Raw genomic sequence first — 14382 nt, forward strand, 5'->3', positions numbered from 1 at the left:
AAAACGTTATAATGATACCTATCAAATTAGAGTCCATAACGACTCAATATTCAACAGAAACAACTAAGGGTTTTTAATTATGTGATTACATGGCCATTTTTATACTGATTATATGTTTACCAAACCAAATATTTCAAGATTATAAGATTATTTGATAATCTAGGATTGTGGTTTTGATTATCTGATTATCTTGTTAAAAAACATTTATTTAATGAATAAGTGATTATATTGGCACAAAAATTTATGATTATGTGATCCTTGGACACCCCGAGATAGCTTCATATATAATTGTTTCACATTATCTAGGTTTTAAACTTCTGTCAGTTAATATGTTTAAAATACAGTCAAATTTGACCTTGATTAACAAGTACAGGAACACATATCTTACTGGGATATTCGTTTCAAAGCATTTGCCATCAATAATTAGAACGGGACATAGCAAAATGTTTGATTATATGGCTTATTGTTTAATTCGGAGATGTGCTATGCATGCCTGTAATAACTTTTAAAATTTCTGAATAATTATTCAGTATGTTGCACACTGAACATTCTATAAAACAGCATTATTTTTCAGGACAAACGAAAGATATCTTAACTCAAATACAATTGACAACAAAAGAAAGCCGCAGGGAGGTTAAACACATGTTAAATAACTTTGAATCAATCATCAAAGTAGCCGTAGTTCAGGCCATAGGTGAAGAAAAAGGAAAACACATGAACTCTGGTAATAGCTTTTCTATCGTTTTGACAGTTCTCCCAGTTACAGAAAAAACTAAGATAATCCTCCTCTCAAGATTGAACAACACAAATTTTAATTATTTATTATTTAGCACTATAGAAGGAACGATCACATTTATCATTCGAAGACATATCCAGAATGAATAAAGTTATAGACATACCAGTACCTTAATTTATATTAATGCAATAATGTTCATTCAAATCCTTGTGAAAAAGTGCTTGACGTTTATGGAATAATCTCTTGTTTTTGTGCAATTCAATCTCCCGACTAGAAAACCTTTAAAGGAGACAATTTAAGTTCAATTTGCAATTTTTTTTTTAAAATATGTTAATTGCCTTCAAATAAAGAACGTAGAAGAATTTAGATACTTCACTTCAGATCGAATGCCTTGATTATATGTATGCATACTAAAATGTGCTCTTGAAGCTGTTTCGGTCCATTTATACAAATGTTAATTTACAACTTGCACCTTTCTGATTGTAGAAAACAGGAAAATAAACATAGGAACGCAAGTAGACTCCAAAAGTTGGGATGAGGAGAATACACTTAGAAATTTGTCAAAGATAGTGACCACAGAAATTGATACACAAAGTGCTGACAAAGAGGAGTTCCATGTGAAATCTTTAGAACACAAATGCATACAACTAGAACTGGTTGCCTTTCCAGATGTTTTCAAAAATGCACAAACTTTACGCAAAGCTGTAAAATCACTAATTAATCAGCTAGTTAAAGCTGGTGAAATTGACACTTATATTCCTGGCAAACTGGAAATTATGCTTACCGTGAACACACCCCTTACAAAAGGTAAAACTGCTACAGATTCGTCATTAAACGTAAAAAATTATGATATCACAACATAAAAAATGAGTACATAAATTAAGAAACGGGTTAAGAAAGAGGAGGTATTAATTATATGGTCCTTTGAATTGAAAAATTGAAGTATTTTCCATCTATCAGCATCTTACAGAGTTTTAAAAACATATGTATGTCAGATATTACCACTAGACGTTTTGTCGAAATGCTCATCAGGTGCAAGAAAATCGGTACCGTTAATTTTATTACATTTGATATTTGCTTTAAAAAATTGCACAATCTAAAAATAATTAAATAAACACTGAATAGGTGCAACTGGTCTGCATATCACTATGTATTCTATATAAAAGAATGAATTACCTTTTTCCGAAAATGCAATTTTGTTCAGGCAAACATTTTATTTTGCAAAATTGTAGAGGAGTTAACAGTCGTTTGTTCAGTATTCGACAAACATGAGATGTTAGAGGAGTCAACAGCCACGGAGATTGACGTTAAAACAAACTTATTCAATATCAATTCAATAACTCGGATATTAAAATTAGAACCTGATTGCTTGGAAAGATCTGATGGTAAGTATGTTTACATATTCATACCAACACAAAGTTTAGTTCTTAAAATACACCTATTACTTAAATATCTCCTTTAATAGATATAGGAAGATGTGGTGTGAGTGCCAATGAGACAACTCTCCATCTAAATAACAATTTAAAAAAAAGTAAACCATTGTAGGTCAATGTTCGGCCTTTAACATAGACCCTCGGCTCTCACCGAACAACAAGCCATAAAGAATTAGCATACAAATTAATATAGTGTAAAACCATTCAAACGGGAAAACAAACGGTCTAATCTATATAGAATAAAACAAACGAGAACCGAGAAACACGTATAAACTACATACACAAACGACACCTACTGTACATCAGATTGCTGACTTAGGACAGGTGCAAACATTTGCAGTTGGATTAAACGTTTAATGGATCCAAACCTTCTCCCTTTTTCTGAAACAAAAGCATAACATCACAACATAGAAAAACACACTATAAAATATCAATTGGCAATAAAAAAACGTACATTAAACTAATTTTTGAAATGGAGAGGTATTTGTTATAGATCATCTTCATTTATTCGCTTTATGTCATTTGGACCTTTCTATGTGCACTGTCTTGAAAAAGTGTTTACCCATGGAAAATTTCTAAGGAAAATTACCCGATATCGTAATAAGATTAACACTTAGTAAAATGAATGATATTGGTTTGTTGGTGGGATTGTAGTCACACAGTGAAAGCCAAATTTTTCACTACATGTGTTAAAAACACACTTTTTATTTGTGAGTGGTACTTCAATTGTATAAAATGTCGTATAGTATAGGATAGGGATAGGGATGGTTGTAAGGTGTACATGTCTAGCTGGCAGGTGTCATCTGGCCTTGACCTCATTTTCATGGTTCAATAATTAAAGTTTAGTTTTTGAGTATTTTTTTTCTAAAACTATGCAATAGGTCAAGTATATTTTGTGTATGGAAATATGATATGATGAATCAGTATTCGCCGATTTTATTTGACCTTGGTATCATTTTTACGGTACATCGGTCAGAGGTAAGTTTTTGTGTTTTGGACTGTTTTTCTTAAACTGTAAGCAATAAGTTTACTATATATGTTGTATGGAAGGATTGTAAGCTTTACGTGTCTGCCTGACATTGTTCATCTGACCTTGATCTCATTTTCATGGTTCATTGATCAATGTTTAGGTTTCTTGGTAAAGTCTGTTTCTTAGAAACTATAAGCAAAAGGTCAACTTTATTTAGTGTAATTCACGATTGTCAGGTCTACATGTATTTCTTGTTTGGTTTAATAACTTTGACCTCATTTTCTTGGATCATGTTACATTGATGGGATAGTTGTAATAAAGCTTTATACTTAGGTCTATCAACATAATAGCAATGATAGGTAGAGAAGGCGAGACATTTTAGCGTATGCCCGCTTGTACTCATAACAAATATACCCAAAGGCTGTAAGATGACCAATAGGTCTTAACTTTTGAGTTAAGAATCTAGAATCTACAAGTATTATGAATCGTGATTAATTCTGTGGAAAATAACTTTAATTGAACAGTTATGACTGTGATGATTTTATGACATTGCTTAGAAGGGACCTTTCTCATATGAAGTTGATAGGTTAAAAGAGAGTTACGTCTTATCAATCTTTAGAATTTGATATTAGTCTCATCAAAAGTTTCCTAAGTGACACAATGATTTGATTGGTTGTTGTATATTTTTGTACACGATTTTTCATCTGCTTTAACAAATTTGTACTCTTTTTATTATATAGCATGCGAGTGACGAGTGTATTTGATTTTAATGTGGAGTTTTGTTGGTTTGTTTTGCTTATTCTGTATATGTTACGTATTTTCGTTTGGACAGCTGTTTGTCATTTCGTCAATACCTTTTTGATATGCCATTTTCTGTATTTTTCATCTGATGGTATTGCGTCCTCGGTGTATCGTCTCTTCTCTTTTTTAAAATTTCTTGTCTATATCCTACGTTCAAATTTTATAACTTCAATCGGAAACACTGCTTGTGACGTTAACAGCAACAATGCACATACGAAGTAATTTGAACTAAAGATATTTAAGAATCTATCAGTCATCTATTGATTTCTATTCTAGAAACTTAACAAAAAAAAAAAGAATAATCAAAAGAAGCAAAAGTGAAAACCACAAAGATAAAATGGAAAGGTGTGAAATGACAATAAAAAAAAAGAACAGCCCCAAAGTGTTGGCCACTTACTGTTATATACAGAATTTATAAGAGCGGCATTAGCTACGAGATATAAAAAACATAATTAGGAATTTTGTTTTTGTTCAATCATTAAATGAAAGTGAAATAATGAAAACTAATTCAATTTTAGTTCCTTTGATAACTATAAGCAGCCAATGTGGTGGAATTAATCAAAATAAGTTAAGAAACATCGATCATTTGAAAGTGAATATTTCAATAAATCCGGATTCAAGTTATCCTTCATTTAAACATCCTAGCTTTATTTAGGTTTCGTATCTTTTTAGCTACTAAAAGGAAAGAATGTTAACAATGAAAGTGTAACAGGGATGACTCATTTGTTTGACTGATTCGATAAAAAAAAATCATTCATGTACAGGTAAAAAAATGGTACACATACTTTGTAACTGTCAGTATGAAGTAAAACAGACATAGACAAATTGTACGTGGTCTGTTTGGCTTTCTAATTTTTGTTACAAGTAGTGCACATTAAATACCCATCGGAAGGAATGTACTACTATATACTAGTACCATGGAGGTAATATTGAAATATAAAACTTCAATGCTAGTACCAAATAAAAGTCTCATGTTAAACGTATCTGCGTAGTTAATGAATTTTAAATAGTATTACGAAGGGGATATTTCAACGGAACTAAAGTGAGCAATGAGTATCAAAGTACTAGAATTGTACTCGAGTACTCGGCCTTCATTGTGAGTACTCGAGTACTCGAGTACTTGTTACCATCCCTAGTAATAAAGTAAGAAAATTTCTGTTATTAAACACCTTTCAAATTACAAAACAGTATGCCATCAGTTATTTGTTATTCCCGAAATGAAATATCACATTATCATAATGATTTCTTTTCTAATTTTTCATTTAACATTGTATTATCTGTAGTCGTGTACTCATTTCAATTTTTTAAATTTCTGAACTGAGAGCATGTGTCTGGAAACCACTGATGTATTCACTGCAACATAAAATCGAATGTTTTCTCATTTAGATCAATCTGATTTCACAGATAAAGACGACTGCGTATCAAATCAGCAGGTTAAAATGGAAACAACAAATGAGGGAAAATATGGTGAGAAAGAACAAAAGCATTGTCAACATGAAATGAAATCATGCCTATTCCTCCTGGGATGGGGCATAACGTTTTACTCACCTTAGTCTGTACGTCCGTCCATACGTTCCAAAATAAGTTTCGAATCTCTACCTTTAGTTTGCCCCAAATAACTGTTATAAAACTGATAAATGATTTTTATGATCAAACACTCTTTACTTTCACTGTTCCCGATTTATGTCCGTTCATCAAGGGAAAAAGTGGGAACTTTGCAGTTTCCCCTCAATTTAACTTCCATGTGCCTTAATTAGATTTTATGAAACTTATTCACAATACTTCTCACCCCCAAACTGGATTTTGGGTGCGGTTACTTTCCCTGTTCTCGGGTAATGTCGATTTGTAAATTGAAAACTGTAGAATTTAGAATTTTTGTATTTATAACAAATAAAATGGAAAATAAATGCAAGTCATTCAAATAAAATATAATGTGTTCATGTACAACAGCATAGGATTTAACTAACTAATGAATAAAACACAAACTGATAACTCAATGACAACAAAGAATAACGACAAATACAACAAAGCAAACAACAAAACCAGTACACTGAAATTTCAGCAAAATGAAGCCCATAAACAACAAGGTAAGCAGGTCAAGTTCCACATGTTGCATCTGAGAGGTTGTTAATGTACTTGCAAATTCTGTGAAAAAGTGAAATATCTCATTCGGTTATGTCATATTCAAGGAAAACAGGATTTATATTGAGGTTAAGGTAAACGGGCATATCAGTCCCGATCGTCATCTTTAAAACAGATATTTCATAACTGTCAACCGACATGTGAAACCATTTGTTACATTTTCAAAAAGATCACTTAATCTTTATCCCTTCGGATGCTTTGCTTAATAGCAACCTTGTAATTAGCTACCCACTTTCAGTGAAATCATGATGCGAAACGAAAGTTTTTGAATGTCATATCAACTGGGATGAAGGCGCAGCTGAATGTTGATACATACAAATTGAAATTGTTCAGTTGATCAGCGGATATCATCTCTTATGCCGCAAAATTTTGCTTTTAAATGATCTTCATTGGCGATTTGTAAGTCAAGATAACAGACTTTTCTGTTAATGTGAAATCCCTTATTTTAAATTTGATGGCTGGCTTAAATACGAAGAAGGGAATACATATATTATATATATGTCTTTTGCTGATTAATATATGTTCGTATACAATGAGTACCGTTGGTCAACTTACAAATCTTGATGAAATGCGTATAGTTTAATGTGGTTGTACACTGTTGCTAAAATGTAACGAACATTTGATATATATAAATAAATTAAGAATGAATCATCAATTTCCGGTTTATGTTGTTTTTTACTACCCTTCTTTTGCTATCAATTTATTTATGATGTGCGCATGGCTGGAAAGAAATAAATGAAAGGGAGTAGATTTATTTCTTAGTAATGGTTCATTATCAATCAATAACAATAAAACCTTTAAATATACTTTATTTTTCGCGATTCCAGATGAGATTTTCGTAAATGTAGACAACTTGAGGTGCTTGCTCAAACTAAATGGACTGCCAAATGACCTCGATAAGACTGGACCTATAGAAGTGTCACATGATGTTCAAGGTATTTGACATAACTTAATGCAACTTTCGCGTATACATCATGTATATGTTTTTCATATTTATTTCCAATGTGTTTAAAGGAAAGGTAAAATTTGAAGCATCAAATCAGATATTGTTTTAAACTCAAAAGGATTCTATCGTTGGTTTAATGCCATTTTATCTATATGAATTGATGTAATTCTAAAAAGAAGTTATTGCATTAATAAGCTGGAATTTGAAATTGAAATGGTGTCTTTTGTTTAACACCCAGTACAAAACATTTTAAGACTATTCAGGACAAACAAATCAAAGAAATGAATATTGTTAAGACGATTTGTCTTTGAAAGCCTACATGCTTTGATTTGCCAACAAAAAAAACCCATGAGAAATATGCTGGTATCCAATTCAACACAAACAAACTCTGTCGATTAGTATTTCTAGTTTTCTTTCTCATTGATACACTAAGGTGTAGCTAAACATCTTGTTAATCTTTAAAAGATTTGAACCAGAAGTATGGATATAGGGGTAAATATGTAAATGAGGCAAATGTTAGTTCACCGATAGCCCTTTACTTTTAGTTTTTTTAATTATGGATCGTAAAGTCATAAAAAAACTCAAATCAAAAAAAATAATGCATATGTTTATCTATAACTCAATGGATAGCTTTTCTTATAAAACTTATGTACATATACTTTTTGTCAGAAGAAAACTCTTTAATTTAGTCATATTTAGAAGAAGTTTACTTCATGTTAATTGCTTCCTTCTAGGAAACAATTCCCCTGACATATTTTCAGTATGCAAAGTGACCTCAGTGAGACCCATCTCGTAAAAATCCTATGATCACAATACGCATGGATGTCCTTAAAATAAACTATTATCTGAATTTACATGTTGAGCACGTGCTTTTTTCCATGCTTTTTTGTTGATTTTTTGTCGATTGTTGACAAACAGGTGACAGTAAATTTCGGCTTCAAAACACGAACTTTAATTAACTGCCATATTCTCACAACAACACTGTCCGATTGAGAAAAAAAAATGAGGATTAAACGATATTTATTCGAAAAAAATGATAAATTCGTGCACAGAAGACTAAGTTTATGATGTTTGTATGCATTGGTTCAAGAATTAGAAGAACATTATTTTTCACCGGTCACTCGTTTCTTATGACTTTAATTTTCGTTTAAGCTAATAAAAGGAGGGTATTGGAGTCAACCCCCCTAAAATGAATATGTGGGTCTTGTATTTGAAGAAGAAACTTTTTTTTGGAAAAAAAAGTGTCGTTTATTTTTTTCAAAAAAACAGTACCATTTGTAGTTAGTGTTCCGTACCCCTTAATAAACAGTCTTAGTAATTTTAAATATACGTCTAATTCAAATTAAGTTGAATAAAAACAAACAGTTATATAATTCGTCTAGGTAAGTTTAGTCTTTCAATTAAATTTTAGGTAATATCATCATATTTTCTGGTTTCCATTAATAAATACAATGTATATGTATTTCTTTGTTTATGGGTAAGACTCAGAAAAAGGCATAACTCTTGTTGACAGTTCTAGAATGAGTATACATATTTACAGGTAACTGTTAAGGATATCATCAAGGTATAAAAACACTAATGCGTAGACCCATTGCTTTCTATGTTAAATTCTGCAATGTCAAGCAGTTATGGCTACTTTGTCTTAAGTTCAAATAAAGTGGCAGTTATTTCATGTCAAAACTGTACCTTATCCTGACTTATGCCAAATAAAATCAATATACCGTTAATTGCATATTTGAGCGTACTGGTTCCCGGAAATTTGATAATACAAAAACAGGAACTTCTGAACTTCTGAACAACAGGCCAAATGTGCCCTCTTATTGAAATTTCATATACTTCTTTATCATTCAAGTAAAACTTTCATCAGTGATCCCATGTCCCCAAGCTTTCATTTGATACTAAAACTACCCGAATAGTTCCACTATTGACAAAGATAGAGCTATGCGTAGGAACTATTTTGTTTTAAATATGTACTACTTTCTTGTATGTTTTTTCCGACCGGGCCTGAATTAGTGGTTCTATACCTTAATGACTGCAGTCCTTTTGCCATAGTTGTAAAATTCTTGAGATAATAATTGCGTCATTTTTTTAAGGTAACAGTTGCTTGAGAATACGGATTTCATTGCGCTAATAAACATGTATGCAATTTTATCAAATCAATTTTGCAATCCTTATGATATTTTAGTCTAAATCAAATATTCTATTATTGTTGCACCTGAAAGTTAGAACAGACGAAAACATTAAAAAAGACTATCAGAAAAGGTTACAAGAACTTGTATAGTATTGACAAGTTCGTATTTTCTAATGACATTAACAGTTTGAATATAGTTGCTGATTTTGAAAGTCATAGGAAATTTTCTGTTTGAATTCATACATTTGCAAGTGGATTGTTTGATGAGTTGTATTCATCTGAAATTTTCTGTACTTTTCTTTTAGAATAGCTTTTAATGTTATACAGGACAATAAAAAAAGCAAATAGTTTGCGAACTATAGTAAAACCAATATAATTAGAGCCCCGCCTTTAGGCGGGTCGACCTATAGTGATCAGTCTGTCCGTCCGTCCGTATGTCCGTCCGTAACACTTTCGTGTCCGCTCCATATCTAGAGAACCATTATGATTTCATACTTTATACTTTACATGTATATTAACCACCACCAGAGGATGTGTCATGATGTAAGTACAACTTCCTAGGTCAAAGGTCAAGGTAAAAAACTGGTTTCAGTTGACAACCCTGTGTTCTTTGGTGAAGATCGTGTCCGCTCCATATCTAGATAACCGTTATGATTTTTTACTTAATACTTAACATGATTATTAACCATCACCAGAGGGTGTGTCATGATGTATGTACAACTTCCTAGGTCAAAGGTCAAGGTAAAAAAAAAACTTTGGTTTCAGTTGACAACCCCGTGTCCTGTTGTGAAGATTGTGTCCGCTCTATATCTTGAGAACCGTTATGATTTCAAATATTATACTTGACATCCATTTTAACCAACACCAGAGGGTGTGTCATGATGTATTAACCACTTCCTAGGTCAAAGGTCTGTCTGTCTGTTGGTCTGTCCATCGCTAACACATTTGATCCACACTAGCTATATTTTGAGAGGACAGCTGTTATTATTTCATACTTTATACCTGACAAACATTTTCAACTTAACATATATATTAACCAACACCAGAGAATGTGTCATAATGTATGCATCCTAGGTCAAAGGTCAGTCCGTCGGTCTGTCCATCCGTTCGTTGTTCTTAACGAATTGTGTCCGCTCTACCTCTCGAGAACCGTTAATATTTCATACTTTATACTTGGTGGGTCATAATATATTGAAGGCATAATTCAAAAAATATGTGACAAATATCAATTGGGCAGCACCTTTAAACATATTGTTCAAAAATCAATCCATATATTCAGAAGTCACCTTAGAGTAGTCAACAATGAGTTCACATCATGCAGTCATATCACTATTATACTATGAAAGTAAGTTGAGAATATTTATCAGTTTTAACTTAAAATCTTAGATTGAAATCACACGTGAGACTATGTAATAACTTCAAATAAAATTCATATCAGATTATCCTTACAACTTATTTACCCCACGTTATTGACAGCGGGGCCCACAGAGATGGCTCCCATCTCAATGATATCTAGTTTTTTTTCCCATTTTCAAGTTTTTATTCCAACCTTTTTATTTTTCTATTGTAGTCCTATTAATAAAAAATTCCTGAAAAAGAGATATTGTTTAAGATTCCATATAGTTTTATCTATAATCTACCTTTGTCCTAATAAATATATTTTGATCTAAAACAACACCCATTTTCTAAAACTTATTTATTTTGTTCGCATTCGATTTATCGACATTTTATAAACAGTCGTTTAAAACGACAAATAAGAATTCCAGGAAGACAAAATTAATAGAGGTTGATTTAAATATATCTGAGACATAAAGACGCAATCTTAAAGACCTACAGATCACACGATGTCATTCACTATACAATATGATAATAAAGTTAATACAGAAGAGGCATGGATAGCAAGATCTACTTTTAAAACATCTGCTTTACTGTGTTTTCGTCTTCTAATTCAGACAATATTTTGTAGGTAATCAACTACTTTATCTCGAATGGACATTTGAATGTCCCGAAAAATGGAATCTGCCATTGATTGTCTCGAGTATAAATGACAACATATCTACTTTTCCTGACGGATTCCCCGTTGACTATGTGTATTATGAGACCACTAAAACATTTATAATGCATACAACAGCACAACGATCTGCTTTTATATCCTACTCATCACTGGAAGCTGCAGTTGTAAAACTCATTGGTAAAATTATAAATGTATCCAGCGTTTCATCAACTGAACCAGCGGAATTGTCTGCTTCTGTCTTGATAATGACCAAACCAGAAGATGGAGGTAAATACTTGTAATGGGTTATTCTGAAGGTCATATTCAATATTACCTTTGCAATTTATTCTGGAATTGAGGGGCATCCCACAAACAAGCAACATCCATTATTACCGTATCGTTATAAAACAATATATTATACAGCAATTTTGTGGTGAATTTCCTTTTCAGTCTTTTTATATAGTTTTTTTACAAGCATATCCTTTTTTTTCTCTGACATATTGTTATTAGCAGTAATATAATGAGGCATAAAAAACAATCTTCCCGAAACACAAACGGCATCCTGATACTTTTCATTTGTTTAAAACTCTTGCAGGTCAAATAGTTAGTTATTATGATGAATAAAAAAGACGTACCTTGTACCAAAAGGGGGCTTTCAAAATTGACCAGTCAAATAGAGAGACGCAATACCATTGACATATCGCACCCATCATAATGTTTTAGGAAGTAGAAATGCGCTAATAAATCTCTATAGGTAAAGTCATAAAATGAGGTTGTTTAAGAAATGAAACAAATTAGTAGTCAAATTGGCACCGATATTCGATAATAAGCAATCAAACCATGATGGCTGTTGCTTCCATTTAGACTAAATACTTCAATGAAACCACATAAAGCCAATGATTCAATGTATTTCATGTGAGCAACACCGCATATTACAGAACATCACGTCAACAGGGACACAATGTGCAGAGTGACAGAGTTTAATATAAGAATAGAAATAATATATTCAATTTAGACTTAAACTTTCTGATAAATTAAAATCCCCAAAAATTAATATTTGATCCATATAGAATTGATATCATTTATCATGTAAAAAAACCCATAGTTCAGTATTTCTTCCATTTCTTATTTAAGTAAGTTGTGATCTTTTATCTCAATCCATACACATTATTTCCAAATTGTATGATTTGAAGTTATGAAAAAAAAAATCAAATGTAGTACTTGCTTCAATAGTAATTCATGATACATCTTCTTATATTATTATCTTTATGAATATTAAAATTTAATAAATGGTTAAACGCCATTTTGAAATATATTTATGGTTAGCTTGCGTCGTAGGATTAATGCCTATAAAATGATAATCATTGTACAAGATATCGAATGAAGCTAAGTTCACGTTATTTGATTAACAGAAAATAACTATTACATTGTATTTTAAATAACATTCCTATGTGATTTACAGACTTGTTTAATGTTCACCGATTGGTTAATCAAATCGCTTTTATGGCCAATCGCATTTCAAAATAAAACATTGTAAGGACGATAACATATAAACTATATTAATCAACAATGGATTACACAGGTTGAATATTGTGACATCAAATAAAAAACCAACATACAAATTATATGGGAGATCTAGAACGAACAGTATTTTCAATTTCCGACCCCTTCTTGAAATCATGTAAAGATATTATAAAAGATAGATAATTCTTTTCTCATAAAAAACATGCAAATATAAAGGTTGCAGAGAACGAAAAAACATGCATACAAAATATGAATAAATGCATACTATTAGGTAACAAAAGTTAAATGAATAAAAATATAAGAATTAAATGTAACTTAAAAAACCTGTTTTAAGAAATAGCTTTAGTGTTTAAAAATATTAAAATCCATTCGCTTGATGTCTTTGAGCTTTTGATTTAGCCGTATATTTAGGGATTTAAAAAAAAAAATTCCTCGGAGTTCAGTATCTTTGTAATTTTACTTCGTAATAACTTTTATAAATGGCAAAGCCCAATATGGTACATTTTGATGTGTCGATTGCAACAATGGACAGTGAATATCTATACACTTCACGTATTGTCTTTAACTAGTTTTTTTTTATTAATACTAATGTGTATAGCATATGTCTTTATTAACCAGGCTTATTCAAGGCAACAGTTATTTGGTCAATAGATTGGTGTAATTTCGTAGAATGTTTGATTTTAGGAAAATCAAATAAAATGTTTGAGCTTCAGTAATATTTTTTACACCGTGTTTGTAGTTGTACTATTTGAGGCTCCATAGAATTAGCATCGAAAATCATATAACGCTTTTTATTGCGATATGTCAGAGAAGAAGTAATATGTAATTTATAAAATAGATCATTTATTAGAGTTATCGGCCGGTTTGAACTAACACCAGCAAAACGACGGATGCTTCATGTAGAGTGGGATTTAGATCTGCCAGAACATTTGAGATCTCCCTTCCTCGGTGTTTGCCTGCGTTCGTGTTGGTCGGTCTCTGATTCTGTATACTATTGTTTTATAATTGTTTCTTCTTTTGCCATTTCATTGTCATTTCGTTTTGACTTCTGAGTTTGATTATTCCATTGATATATTTTGCCTCTCTTTTATTTGTCTTGTCTCGTATTAAACAGAATTCTTTCAAGCCAAGTTCAAGAAAGAGGCGAGAACAGACCAATCAATATTTGGATTGAAAGAAACAACTGTGATATGTGATCATTGCAAACAGAGTTTTGACTGCAAAAAATGCACGTCAAAGATAAACCATATCAGGAGACAAGATCAAGCACTTAAGATGAAGGATCAAACTATACAAAGTAAGAATGTGTTCGTAACAGTCGCATTGTTTATGTCAGAACATGAATACAAACAAAAAGATAGAAAGATATCTTTAAATAATAAAAAAGTAAGCGATAAACCGAAAACAAATATGGAGAAAAACAAAAAACAGAACAATTCTATAAATACTCAAAACTAAGCAATAAAAACCAAACTGAAACCTGCAAAAAATCGTGCATGCTCCTGAAGGGTCCAAATATTATGCACCATACAGATATGCAATTGTAAAATTATCAATCGATGCATTCACTTTCGAGGGAAATTGACGGGTTGTTGCTACTACAAATTAAAAACATATAGGTATTTTGATACCACCACAATAAATAAAAAAAATATCCAATTAATAAAGACATCAATAAAGAAACCGTTACAATTAAATGACTTCAA

The 14382-nt window shown here is 31.5% G+C and overlaps 1 protein-coding gene across 1 annotated transcript in view; it reads left to right on the plus strand.

Moving 5' to 3' along the window:
* LOC134683289 (uncharacterized) overlaps positions 1–14382 on the plus strand; it is a 39855-nt gene that overhangs the window by 10999 nt on the left and 14474 nt on the right. Inside the window, exons 4-10 of the mRNA XM_063542481.1 lie at positions 575–724; positions 1223–1543; positions 1969–2121; positions 5327–5407; positions 6910–7017; positions 11126–11440; positions 13791–13973. Coding sequence (XP_063398551.1) covers positions 575–724; positions 1223–1543; positions 1969–2121; positions 5327–5407; positions 6910–7017; positions 11126–11440; positions 13791–13973 — 1311 coding nt within the window. The remainder of the gene's footprint in view (positions 1–574; positions 725–1222; positions 1544–1968; positions 2122–5326; positions 5408–6909; positions 7018–11125; positions 11441–13790; positions 13974–14382) is intronic.

Source organism: Mytilus trossulus, chromosome 9 (genome assembly GCF_036588685.1).
Source record: "Mytilus trossulus isolate FHL-02 chromosome 9, PNRI_Mtr1.1.1.hap1, whole genome shotgun sequence".
NCBI lineage: Eukaryota > Metazoa > Mollusca > Bivalvia > Mytilida > Mytilidae > Mytilus > Mytilus trossulus.